At 33.0% G+C, this 15,083-nt stretch overlaps 1 protein-coding gene across 1 annotated transcript in view; it reads left to right on the forward strand.

The window, feature by feature from the left end:
- Positions 1-14,432, forward strand: part of LOC140444900 (uncharacterized) — a 95,192-nt gene extending 80,760 nt beyond the window's left edge. Inside the window, exon 2 of the mRNA XM_072536583.1 lies at positions 914-14,432. Within this exon, the coding sequence (XP_072392684.1) occupies positions 914-1,774 (861 nt within the window). The 3' untranslated portion in view covers positions 1,775-14,432. The remainder of the gene's footprint in view (positions 1-913) is intronic.
- The last annotated feature ends 651 nt before the right edge of the window (positions 14,433-15,083 follow it).

Below are 15,083 nucleotides of genomic sequence, written 5' to 3' on the forward strand. Positions count from 1 at the left end.
CAATTACAACTACGTATTTTGGACGCCGATAACTTTAGCAAGAGCTGATTTACGAAATTTAGTCGTTTTGAATGTATGTGCAAAAAAAAACCTAGAGAACTTGTCGCTGATGCGATTGACACGCGACTGAACTTTTTGAAGTGCAGCTAGCGCGAACAGGAGCTTCGAGCTCACCCAATGCTCGATTCAAATTCGATTAGGTATATAATTATTTTGTTTCTTAAAATATTGTATGTATGTCGATATACTCGATTGTTTTTATCTTTTTCGTTTGTTTCATAAAGCTTTAATTTGTTTTCCGTTTAATTGACTATCCCCCCGTAAGTCCGCTTATGGTAAATTTTAAGTTCTATTAAAGATTTTCTTAATTACACAGCGCAAACAACAATCTATTTTTCATAATTTTTGCTGTTTGATGCACTCGACCGTTGAAAATCGGCACAATTATCAAAGTCGGCCAAGGCGGCGGCGACTTGAGAAACACCATTTTAATTTGAATTTGAACGATTTTGAAATCGACATCAACCTTTTTGAAGATCCTTTCGATATCTTGTACAGAAATTGATAAAAAAATCACCTTCAATTATTAAAATTAATAGAATTTATTTAGTAGATCATGATTTGATATATTTATTAGTGATTTTTAATATTTTCGACATGCTGGAAACTACTATAAAAAGTATAACCAAAATAATAAAATTTTTGAAATATTGTTTCATCTATATTGTGTTTTTTTTGTGTTATACTGTACTGTACTCGTATCTGATATTTTATGTAATTATTAGTGTTTTTCATAACCACGTTTGGTTGATTAACAAATATAAAACTAGTCAAAAACGTTATTCATGCATTATGATAATTATATCGTTATTTGAATTCGACAGTATAATAATTTTGTTTTCTTTTGTTACAGACAAAAAAGAACAATCCGAATCACATTAAGAGACCAATGAATGCTTTCATGGTATGGTCTCAGATAGAGCGCAGAAAAATCTGTGAAGTAAGTCCAGATATGCACAACGCCGAGATCTCCAAAAAGCTGGGCCGGAGATGGAAGCAACTTAACGATGAAGAACGTCAGCCGTTTATCGAAGAAGCCGAACGCCTACGTCAATTACATCAGAAAGAGTACCCTGACTACAAATACCGTCCCAGAAAGAAAAGTACCAAGCCAACTCCCAAACCCAGTTCTTCAAAAAAGAACAAGAAATCATCCAAGTTGCATAAAAATGATACAAATAATAATAGCTCCATAGTCAATGAAAAGATTTACGCCAGACGTAGCACAGTGCCTGAATCGGTGGCATCGAAATTGAAATTTAGGTTGACCAATGTTGCAGAGCAAAGGCAGCTCAATAGGATAGTCGAAACAGAAGAGCATATAAGACAGAGCATGCCCTTGCCTCCGATGAGCTTCCTGGCTAAAGTACCGTCGAGTCCTTCATGTGATACTCCAGATTCACCAGAAAGTGCTACTATTTATGACGATACCTGGGTCAGCCAGTTCACCACAGTAAAAGAAGAGCCTGAAGATAGGTTGTCCCATCCACAGATTACTCCAGCCTCGTTAGACGATTTAGACAGGATCGACGACCTATTACCAATGGATGGGATCAATCTTGAAGAATTAGCGGATATCGATACCAACTTCGATACTGCTTCAAATAGTTCCGGATCACACCTAGATTTCTCATGTCCCAAGGATATCCCCATGTTCTCTAACATCGAAAACGAAACATGGGCTGAAATGCAAACCGAGGCGTTTCTAATGTGAGGAAGAGACTAAGACTGTTTTTGAGATTTTACTGTGTGTGGAGGCACAATTATACTGTTAATATTTTGGGGTTGGTCCTCATTATATAGAACGATGGCCACATCGACAGTTTTTATATTGTTATAAATATTCTTAACCCCAAACATTGATCTCATTTTGCGTTTATTATTTTTGTATTTATCATTACGATGTATTACCAGAATCTAACAGTTTTACGTAAGACAGTCATTTTAGATCGAGAATGCTACTATATTTAAACTGCCACTGAAAATCGCATTCCCAAGGGATCTGTATATATAAATATTTTTATGTAAACGTGTTTGTGACGAAATAAATGGTTCTGGTAGTCAGATTTGCCGAAATTTTTAAATGCAACTGGATGTATATCTTACTTATTTATTTACTCATTTGTTTCTTATTTCATTGAGTACTTCCATATTTTTTAGCTTACCTAGCATTTTGTTACGCTCAAGGCTATATTCTTATTCAGTAAAATTGGGATTGTAGATACATTTATTTATTTACAAAGCTCAACAGGCCTTGAAGGTCTAGGGCTAAAATACATAATACAATTAATATATTACTTATATACTACAAAACTTGTATCAACTGGGGTGGCTTCCTGTCCTAGCCTACTAAATTGGCGTACTATTCTCGTCGAATAATCCCTGTTTGTTGCTCTTTCTTTCCAACCATCAATTCCTTCTTTTTTCCTGTACGATATCAAGCCATCTTTGTCTGAATAATCTTTTCCGACTTTTCGTGATTGGGCCCCGTTTTAGAATCATCTTTGGCATCCTCTTCCTTTCTATTCTTATCAAGTGTGCCACTTATCTCACTCAGTGCTTTTATGAAGCGACTGATGCTAGGTTCGTTGATACAGTTCCTCTAGCTCCCTGTTTGTTTGCCGCACACAACGTTTCACCGTGTTTTTCCTTCATATATAACCCATTTTCCAATTTCTACGTATTTGCTTTTTTCATTGCCCATACTTCACTACCATACGTCACTATTGGCCTTCATTAGTCGTCTTCCCTGGCATTTTATCTTTTTATTTCTATTTGCCAGTCTGGCATTCCCCAGATGTATTGATTCCCTCTAAACTTTCCCTGTTTGGCCTCTTTTGTACAAGTGTTTGGTCAGTTGCCTTCCTTTCCTCGATATTTATCTAGTTTAGCAAGTATCAAATATGAATATTTCGCCTAATTTTGTAATGTTATTAATAAAAGTAGCTAACTTGTAATTAAATTTTGCTAATCTTCATTTAGTGGGAAGTAAATTTTCTATTTATTCATATAATTTATTAATTAAAATACATATACATATGTTAATATTACTTAACTTAGAATTAGTGACTAAAGATATACATCCATTTTGTTGTTTTGTCACTTATGACCAGACCTAGTACCTTCGGTTGTGGTTTTTTGGTGATCACAGCTTCTCTCTAAAGTGACTGAACACTAATAGTGCCTAGCTCAGTACGTTTGTCGGCCCGGCTAGCCCGGTATTAGTTTTCGACTTTTTAATGACTGTTACCTCATAAAAAACGGTAACAGAACACAAAAACAGGCTGTGATTCATCTGTTTGATGACCAATATTTAGTTGTCAAAAGTCCGTGTAGTCATTTTAAAGGTTCTGCTGCCGCTTGACCTTGTTTCAATTCAGTGGCGTATGTTGATGTTAAAAAGTTTTTCGCCAAAAGGTACGTTTATTGATAGGGAATTTAAAGACGAGTTTTCAAGTCGATGGAACACTTAGCAACGAAGTTTGTAGAATAAAACACGTAACCGTCCAATAATATTTATTCTTAAGGAATATCAAAAAGACAAGAACACGAAAATAATTCTAACGTTAAAAAAATCCAATTTATGAGTATAAAGTAGTAGTAAGATATATGGCCATATTGTCGACCAAAACATCGTATGAATTAACAAAAATCAAATAAGCCAGAAAAACCTGAGTTACCGAAAAAAAAAAACAAATAAAATCTTTACTTACCTATGAGGCATGATGAGATAAAAAATAGTTAACCCTTTCGTTCACGAATTAAATTTCTTTAAGCTAAAAATCTGAGATGCATGTATATAGCAACATACCGAGAATGAATTTTTTGCGAATTTTTACATTTTTAAAATGCATAGTTTGGGCACTTCAAGATGTCCTCATTTGAGGACATCTTATACAGAGATGAACATTGCATTTGTCGCATGCCATTAGTTTATTGTGCATGGGCCAATGATGAAATACATCTAGCCGTACTTCTTTGATAGGGATGTTCCAACCATGCTACACTTCTGGCTTTTCGGAGTTAATGGTCCTGGCTGTTATTCCGGGGCCTCTTTTTCTTGTAGGCATTTTCATGCATTTTAACAGAACTTTTGAAACATATGCTCTGAAGTTTAGTAAATCTAGACTCTTTTTCTTCTCAACCCCTAAAGCAACAGCCTTTTTTATGATCTAGCCAAACGTTGGCACATGATAAATCAATTGTATGGGTAAATATTTTTATAGTCCCTTTCCTTATTCTAATAGAAATTCTGTACAGCTTTATAAGGTAATCTAACTTATCTACGCCCCCCATGTGTGTATTGAAGTTTTTGATAACCTCAGGTCGTTGTACTTGAACATATTCTTTGTGGATTTTGTCCCACCGTGTGCACTCATCTTTTTTGCCAATGCCCATATGTCATATACCCGTATACCATTGTAACGGGTGTATTGTCAAACTATTTTATTATAATGACCTCTCCATCACCACTAATTAATTCTTGGCATGATCCTCTACCTTTCTTCTTCATTTCGCTATCTGACAAAAATGGTCGCTTCTGGAACTGATCAACTATACCAGGAACGTAAATGTTACTTTCTCTCAAATATTGCAATACATTATAATTATAAAAATTGTTGTCATAGTACAGCTGAAAATTGGGTGCGGTTATTCTTTTTGATAGAGCCGTAACCACAGAGACCGTAACCCAAATATAAGCGATTCTGTTTTATCCAATTTAGTAGTTGCTACTTGATATATTATCGATATTAGAACAACTTAAAGTAAAGCATAGATTGTTTAAACAAATACAACAGAGATATTTGCAGTATTTTGGACACATTGCTAGAAGAACAGGTACGATGGAAAAGCTGATAGTCGAGGGTAGAGTTGAAGGAAAGAGACCTAGGGGAAGATCTCCAAGCTTGAGTAGATCAAACAAAAATACTGATTAACCAAGGGTTACATAAAGCCGAACAACTAGCCTAGGACAGAGAAGGATCTAGAGAAATCATGCAAAAACTGTAAATTCTTGATGGTGTCACCACATCCCAAAAGGGATTAGGGCTGAGGAGGAGGAGGACTTGATATATTATCAAATCATACAACAGCTTAGTGCTTCCGCAAAACGCGAAGATTTAAATACTCAAATGTTTCGGTTTATTTTTAACATAATGTTTTATGTTTATAATCTGTTCCTTGAATGGCGTCATCTGTTTATTTATGCAGAGTTTCATTTCTAGAGGCGAGGAAAGGCACTTTTTTCTTATATAATTATATAAGTCGCCTCACTTTCCACAGTCTGTCCAGTCAGCAGGATTGTGTTCCAATGTTCAAAAAATGTAAATTTTGGCGAAGTTTACAGAATATGTTGACAGGTATACTATCAGCAATCAGGAATTTGTAGTTTAGATAGATAGTAGCATCTAAAATATGAATGCCAACAAACGTTTTCCTTTCCTCAGCTGAAATTTTATTCTCTTCATTTTACTTTGTTTTGAAACTCTAGTCTGCGGTTCTTCTTCAACTTCTTCTACTTCATGAACAAGCTCTATTGCCTCAGATGCTTCAGCCTCCTGCTCTCGAACATAATCTTGCAATTCAAGTTCTGTGAACTGCTCCTCAACATTACTACGTCATATGCTTGTTCTTCAAAACCACCATCTTCGTCACTCATATATTTAATATCAGATCTCTGATTGATCTTCGATCAACCGCAATAGCTACTCGTCGGTTAAGGGCCTTCTTGAACTCATTTTTCTAGTCCTATGCTAAATATTTCAATTTTTTACACAATACAACAAAAAATAAAGTTATATTTAACTAAAAATTAATGTTTCCGTTGACTCACAACGTCCACACACGAGTACACGCTTTTCAGAAAATCCGTGGTAACTAATTTTGAGCAAAACTGCTATTAACACTAGTTTTTTAACAAATTCTAGTATTTATCAACACCATGCGACACATTCAATACCAATTGTTTACATTTATAACGAAATAAACTTAAAATGAATTGGCGCTGTATACACCAGCCATAAGTAGCTATAGAAATAGAAACCAATATTTCAACAAATTAAATATTTTGTTCAAAAGCCGTTAGATGGCTGCAGAAGTACCCATTGGACGGAATAGGATGTCTATAATGGAGGGCAATGTGTCACTAATGTAAAAACACATGGATCTACATAAAAACAATTATAGAATAATAGGTTGTTCTCAATTGAGGACACGGTGAACGAAAGGGTTAAGATATGCTGATAAGGAATGGCATCTTCATGCAAAAATTAACTAAAAGATGATTATGACGTTTATTGAACGTTATTCAATCAAAAATTCTTTTACAAGTCGTATACAACTGTTATAATCTATAAAATTTTTTAGAAAACTTCGAATTTTTATGTAGAAAATGTAATATCATCAATAAATAAAAACTCTACATTGAATTCGTTTTTAAATTCCACTGTCAGTTTCGTATAATAAACCACAATAATACCTTTTGATGTACAGGGTATATTTTTGTAAATAGCATTGGAACTGCTGCGTTCTTTTTGGCGTATACTAAGTTCGATATCGGGTGTATTTTAGCCATTTCGATCTGGTATTTTTTTCGTTACTACCGGTAGATGTACATTCTAGTGTTATCGATTTTACAAAATAATTTTGTCGGATGAACTGAGCGTGCGTGCTTTCTTATTCGAAAAACATCCATGTTACGCTGTCAATTGTCAATTGCTTTCGATGTCAACTGTTTAAATTTAATAATAATATAATCTGAAAGACTTGTAATATAATTTTATATTTATCAAAATGCGACTTTGTTTTCCAAAGTGAGGAGACTCTTGTACGATTTCTAAAATTTTAAAATTATAACAATCAAAAGAATTTTACTGTAACAAGGTTTTTTCCAAAACAATACAGTAATTTGTAATATATTTAGATCCATGTGTCTGTGACATCTAGTTAATCTTTTGCTTTCTGCTTTTCTCTTCCAGTTATGGATATTTTTCACTTTTAGTCTTTTTCTACAGCTTCGCTCAAACGTTTTTTAAGTTTACTCAGTTGTCTCAGTAATCTTTAGATACCTTATCTATTAGCCCATTCTTTAAGCACTTCTTCTACTTCATTGCAGTCTTCTGTGTTTAATAAACCTGTAATATTTTGCGTTTTGTCGCCCAAATAATATGTTGGCTTTATCACAAAAAGTATTTTATTGATATAGAAATAAGAAGCTCCCAATAAACCCATTTATTTTTACACATCAAAACGATTGAGACTCTAGACGTGTCTATCGTATCTACGTATCAGGACTTATAATTTTTTGCCTCTTTCCTTTAACTTACAAAAATTTTTTCAAAACACTTAAATTCCTATAAATTGTGAAGACAATACTTTTAATAAAAACATTCCCGCAGACTGCATTCTAAATTACCAATGAAGTGAAACTGTAGCCAATTTTGTGTAGAAGAAATCGTGCAATAGCACTTACTTACCCACAAATTATTTCGTCCAGATTTGTACTTAAAGTTCCCATTGTAAAGCTGTAAAAAAAATCTTAAATCGAGCACTCGGGTGGTAGTAGTAGTAGAAATCGACATTCGATATAACAATCGATATTACAAGTAGGGTAGAAACGTTTGTGCAGCTGTCAAATTGAATTTGTTTAGTCGGTTTCCGAATGGGAAGGTTTCAAAATTGATTAAAACTAAACAAAATCCTGACGATTTGTCGTACTTAACATAACTTGGTTTAAAACTATCAACTAACTAACATACTAACTTGAAGTGCGTGTAAGACTCACTCCAATCGTTATATTTTGGGTAGTTTTACTCACTGACCGGTTTTCTTAGTTTTTTTTTTCGTCGATAACTTACTGAAACAAACTTACGTTTAATACTTAAAACGTTTTTGCTTTTTAATATTACATTTTTTGTGTAGGTATGGCAAGGTTTTATTTTAGAGCAAAATTTTCATCACGTCTCCAGATTTCCATTAATGTGAATAAAAATTGATACAGGTATCTAATAACTGCGTTAGATAAATTTGGCGATAACAATATGTACTTAACAAAATTTGCAACAGAATAAACTTCATTTTTTACTTATAAATAATACATAAACAATGTAAGGGGCACAATTTTGCTGAAAGAGCATAGAGAATCATTTAAAATGAGTGTTTGTAAAATCGAACTTCGTTGATTAGAAACGGAGATATTGCGACTTTTATAAATTTTAATTTATGAATTCAGTTTTTAAAATAGTACAATCGAGAAATAAAAAAGGGCTAACTGGGGCTCTAAGGGTTGTAGGATATTGTATGTTTTTTAATTCGTGTAAAAATGCCAACATTTCGAACATTGGTAACTTTCTTAAGCTTAGTACGTAAGTGGTGATATTAGAGTTGTAACAGTTTTTATGGTCTGAGGAATAGAACTCGCAGATGAAATATGTAAATTTAAAGCTGCAGCTACACGCTAAAACAAGAATCTAATATAAACATCTACGAACCCCTTCCCATATCAATTGGCCCAACGTTAGATTGATAAGAAATTTAAATTTTAGAGAACAAAAATAAAAGCGCAGCCTAAATTTACCACTGAGTTACATCCCCTTTATTTCTAATGACATCCACAATTCTTCGAGACATAGTTTTTACCAAGTTCTGACAAAATCCTAATGTAAACGAATCCCATATTTCTTGCAATTTTTACTTCAATTCGTTGACGGAGCTGGCAGGATGTTTTCTCAAAGATTTTTCATTTCGCGCCACAAAGTCTCTATCGGGAAATAGTCGGGACTGTTAGAAATCCATTCCAGAAGTGGTATGCCATGGTCTTCAATCCATTTTAAACTCTTTTCTGAGGGATGACAACCTGCGCCGTCCTGTTGGAAGACAAAATCTTCCGCTGATGTTATATAATCGCTAAAAGAGATTCTTCTAAAAATATTCAAATATTTGTCCGTGTTTACAATCCCATCAATAAAATGTAACTTTTCAACACCTTTAGAGGTCATGCTGCCCCAGATCATGACAGATGCAGAAAATATGACTTTTCTCTTCAGATAGGGGATGGAAAGCTTCATTTGTTCTGCGACTGACGCGACTCCTACTGTCTGAAACACACACTTCAAAGCTGGACTCATCACTCCATTGTATTAAATCCGATTGCGGCCGAATCCAGTCTTTATGCTCTTTTGGCCATATTAGTCTATTTTTCTTTTGTTCTAATGTTAAAAGTGGCTTTTCCTTAGGCTAAAATAAAATGAAATTTATTAAAAACTATAAAACTTACTTTGTAAGTACAAAATCCTAATTTGTGGGCCTCTTGGTGACATGTTGATCTAGAAACGTGTCTTCCAATAACGTCACGCCATAAAACGCTTAACTCCATATAATTTGCTCGTTGATTTTTCACTATAGTTTTGTATCTTCTGACTATATTTCTTGCACTATAACGTAACAATTGCAACATATTCGCGATTTGCGGATTGGATTTTCCAGAATTAAAAAATCTAATAATGATTGAACAAATTTTCTTCACGATACCTTTACCTCGACCCATTTTACAATCCACAAACGGCAAAAAGCTTTACAATACTACAAAATACATTTGACATTAACTGACAATATTATTGTTTTGATGTCATTTTTCCATAGCTACCTCTGGATTTGACGTAATTATGAAAAAAATCAACGCATGTTGAGGGTTTAGTGAAATTTTTTTTATTGTTAAAAATAAAATAAAAAACCATAAGGGTAATGTTTTTAATAAATATTAATAAAAATGCCATACTAATTAATATGGGAACTTATAAAAACCAGCTAAAGACCAGCTAAACATAAAGAAAAGACTAAGAACACAAATATCAGAACAAATAATAAGCTATTTTGGACATGTGCTTCGAAGAAATGGTCTTGAAAAACTTACCATCCAGGGAAAAGTTGAAGGCAAAAGAAATAGAGGTAGATATCCCACACGATACACGGACCATATTGTTGCTACCATTGGTGCTCCATTGTCAGAATGTGCTAGAATGGCAGAAGATAGAAAAACGTGGAGGAACATTGGGAAATTTAGCTAATAGCTTCATGATATCACGATACCTGCATCAGGTTAACGACTAAGAAGAAGAAGAAGATAAAAATATGCAGAGTATAATTTGTTTATGGTAATCGACTTTAACTGCAAATTCCATAGGTGGGCCAACTGATATGGAAAGGGGCTCGTACACTGTACCAACTTTAATTGTGTATAAGTAAAAAATGACATATTTTGTCTATTACATATTATTATCACTAAATTTAAGCAATTTTAGATACGTGTGTCAATGAATGTCACGAAAAAGGCTCTTTATTTGTTAATTTTTCTGAACTATTATACATATTCTTTAAATCACTATAAACTATCACTATAAAGTATTTAGGAACTATCTGTAATTTAATTGTTATACTTTTTCTTATAAATCTGGATTATTCTGATTTTATTACTGATTCCTTTTATTGCTAAATTTGTATTTCGTTTTAAATTGAATCACTTTCAACCCATTGTAAAACAGAGCTTAATATCAGCGAATGTGAGAACCTTCTCTAAAAGATCTTATTATTATATTAAGAAAAATTCCTCATACATTTATCTATGCAAATTATTCATATAAATAATTTTTTTTAAGTTTTGTTATTAAAAGCAAAAAATAATGTAACATTGATGAAAGACGTCTCACGACATAGATGATGTAGGATGTATTTCTTCATCGCCACTTCATTTACTGTTAAACGAAATATTTTGTTTCTAGTAAGTTATCGTCATAGTGATTTCGCAAAATCCCAGCGATCCTGTCGGTACAATCATTTGCGTCATCACAATACCAAACCAGTAATCATTTGTATAAGCTCACGGTCCATTTTTAGAGATTTTTCAAAAAAGTCAACGCACAAACTTGTAATAGACAATTAATTAATAGCTGTAATGAAACATTTTTAAAAATTTCAATATAATTGTAGAGAGCAACATCGATATTCTTATAATGAAGAAATATATTTGACGACGTCCTAAAGACGTTACTGTGTGCTTTCAGTGTACTAGCATTACTATTTAATAGATTTGGACTGTCCCTATATATAATATAATATATATAAGAGTTTTGAAATTTTGAAATTTTAAAAGGCCTGCCTGTAAGTATGAATAAAGTAGAGAACAGTAGACTTGTCAAAGAGGAAGATTAATTATTTAGTTGGAGGTTATTCGAAGCGTTTTAAGGCAAAAGAGATAGTTTTTTGATTCGTTCACTCATCTTTTATCCTCTGGTGCAATATGAAAAAACATATAATAAATTTGATTTCCTGTAACTAAATATAGGAGTGTTAAAATTATAATAAAATAAGTCCTGTATTCATCAAAATTTGTATTAAACACAAAACGACCAAAAATAATTTTCGTACCGATCAGGTACGAAAATGTTTTAAGTTTTGAGTAGAAAATAAATTTGCAAGATCTGCCCTTTATAGGAATCTCTCTTTACAAAATACTCAGTCATTGTTTAAGCCGAACTCACGATGTGTGACGACATGGTAATATAACACTCCTGTTACTATTTTACATATATATACATACATACAGTTGAGTCCATGGCTGTTTACCCGTGCGTCATTTAAAGCATATGAAATAAGTCGAACATTACCAGGATTGGAAACAAAATAGCAAACTGACGTCTGAAATAAAACCTTCGTCTGAACTAAAATAATTTTTTCATCATACGCACCTGGTTTACGTATACTTCTGTTGTCATCCTGCCACGACATCATTTTATTTTCCCCAGAAAAAAAACCACGTTTCGTCTAAAAATACAACTTCTTGTAGACTTGTACTATCTCTGTTTTCCATTGTTTACGTAAGAAACACGCTCGTTGTGCTGGGATATGAGTTCTTTCAATCAAATCTTTTAATATTCTACTCAAGGATTTTTACTTGTAGAAACAATTTTTTTAGCGTGCAGCTCATTGATTAACGCTTCACGTGTTACTTGTTTTATATTACTTGCAATATTATATATTGCGTTTTCGAATTGCCATTTTATTGCCCTCAGATAAATCAGTAGTTAGTGTATTATATACTGTTTTTCTCGTCAATTTAAGTGCAGCTGCTTCCCTCTAAAACAAAGTCAAAATATTATCAATATTTTTAATTGAAATTGAAAAAAAAACAAATATATCTGCTTGTCATCATTAAAGCTTTATAATAATGCGCATTTTGAAAATTGTAAGTTTTGGTAATTTGTGCTTTTGGGGTAAGAGTGTTTCCAGGCATAATCTAAAAAAAAAAATCGATAAAATATTTTCTTTTTGTCATTTCTTTCACTTTTGCGGAAACTTAAACAAAACCATTCCTTAACTGTGTGAATGAGGTTAACTTTGTACTTAAACTAATGGCAAAATAAAATACACTTACCATAAAATTTCAAACCCCAATATAAAATTAGTTGTGAAAACAATTGTTTGTGTAATATAAATACTTTCTAAATGCAAAAGCAGGACAAAAAACAGCAAAAAATCGAACAAGCTGACAACCACAAGTAAACAAACCAGAAACGTCACAAATTGTACTTAAAATCTGAGAAGCGTTCATAAAAATAACATGTGTCTTTACTTTATAACCGGCGGTAGCTGGTTTGTCTTTAGTTTCATGCTTGGAAGACAATGATGCTAGATAAAAAGTATGTGTCAGGTATTAATGACGCCCTGATAAAGAACCTTGGACTCAACTGTATAAGTGAGAACCAATCATCATTCTGAAGAAGTTAAAAGTATCTCTTTTGCTTAAGCAGTTTTTAAACAACGCCAGTGAATAGAGAAGAGGTACAACAACCTCTGACTTACCAGTCTGTGACAATATGTAGCTTTTTTTCCAGTGGTAGGACGATTATAAGTTTAAATTTTGCGCCAGTAAACCAAAACAGGCAAACCACTCATACTCCAGTCATCAGAGACGAAAATACAACTGAAGCTCTAAAAATCATACGAACAAGCTGAATTTTGCGGAAAATGTCAATTTTAGGACGCTAAAAAAGATGCAAAAAAGTTTATCTCTTTTAACCCCGGGCTTTCCTCTAAAATCCCCCACGTAGAGGGAGAAAACGAAAAATATCAATTTACGCCATAGAAAATTTTGAATGTCAGTTAAGTGCGCGAAATCAATGCTCCATAAAATTTGTACCAGTTCGACGGTAAAAATTCGATAGCTTTTGATCTGAGTATCCTATCGACAAAAATCAAGATCTGTTTTAAAGGTAATGAGTGCAGCTTTCGTATGCAATTTTTGTATTTTGCTGCAAATGAAATCAGTTTTTGTAAAGGTGTTAAAAAATAAGCGTGGCGCGATTTTTGCCCTTTTTTATGCTTAAAAAGAGGTTCCCTTTTTCTTTCTTTTTTGGGTTCCAAAATATATATTCCCTGCAAAATTCAGCTTGTTTGTATGATTTTTAGGGGCCAAATCTATGACGACTGGACTATCAAAACTCAAAATAATAAGTCAACTACAATCCCTTTTGTTGTGACTTGCCTTTTTCGGGTTTAACTGCTACTTTGACAAGTCTATATCGGTGTATTTTTGTACCCAATAACAATTGTTTTAAGCGGGTCGGTTGCTGTCTTTTTTCCAGGCGTACTGTTGACTGATTTAGATGTAGGGTACTGTGCTTTTCGTTTTATTTTTTGTTATGCGGACGTTGTTTTTGACTCCATGTCGTTTTGGAAGCAAGCTCCACAATCGATCTCGCATTTGTAAATATCCTGTAAAAATTGCTCATGTAAAAATTGTTTTTGTTAATATGTACTGTTTATCAAGAAAGAAACGAGAGATCACTGCAAGTTTTGAACACACACATCTACCTTTTCATTGGCATATATAGACCAAACACCAAAGGTGTTATTAAAAGAAGTTACGAACATCTTGGTGAGGAGAAAAAGTAAATCTATCGTCTAAAGTAGGTTGTACTACTATTGTTATAGCGACAACTGAAAGACAAAAACTTAGCACTGATTTCTTGTTTCTTAACGAGTTTATGCAATCATTTGCAATAATTATTAGCCAATGTGGAAAAAGTTTTGACTGTGATTGCTCATTTGGATACTTTTAGGTCGGTCAAGTCAAATCTTTTATCATATTTTTGTAAAAAAGATGAGTTAGGTTGTCGCGTTGTTGACTTTTACTTCTGGTGGACGACAAAAAAGATTCAAAGTTAGCAATATTTTTGCATATTACTACCTTGGTGTAAATTTCATGCATTTTAAGTCCCCATGTATTATATTCATATTACTCTATTAAAGTTATTATATAGTGTGTAAATTTTGTATTGTAGTTGCTGTTAAATACATATTATTATATGGCAAATAAATTGTAGTTTTAATTTCCTTGTTCCAACAGACGTTCAACTACCAGATGGTGCAGTTAAAATAAACACACCAATTAAAAATTATGTGTTACGTGTTAATTCCGCATTACAAAAAACTGGAGGAATATATTGTATGTTTTGATACATTTTCAAGTTAAATGATAAAAGTTATGTGAAATGAATTATTAATGTCAGACATTTTATCTTATACATAACAAGTAAAACATGCAAAAAACCGTTACGATTTAAGATTCTATGAAAAGTAAGAAAAACAACGTCGAAATAAAGTTATTAGCATTATTTTTGTTTTTATATTTTTTATAATAACTGAACAGGGCCGGACTGGCTAAAAAAAGGCGCCAACCTTAATTCTAAACGGACTGCCCTTTCCTATAAGCTTTTTAAATCGAAACTTTTTTGATATCCATCGTTTTGGTGAGCTTCCTACTGATAGTTTTTACTACTGAATTTTGGTGCAAGAGAATTATGAACGAAAATTCATTATCTTTGGACAGACATTCACATATTTTGATCGTAAGGTAATTTTCTCATTAGTTTTACGAGACTCGAGCTCAGTATGAAATTCCTTTAAACGAAGTTGCTGCATAGGTGTGTTGTCATCAATAATATAATGAGTTTCAGTAGAGCAAAACG

Source organism: Diabrotica undecimpunctata, chromosome 7 (assembly GCF_040954645.1).
Source record: "Diabrotica undecimpunctata isolate CICGRU chromosome 7, icDiaUnde3, whole genome shotgun sequence".
NCBI lineage: Eukaryota > Metazoa > Arthropoda > Insecta > Coleoptera > Chrysomelidae > Diabrotica > Diabrotica undecimpunctata.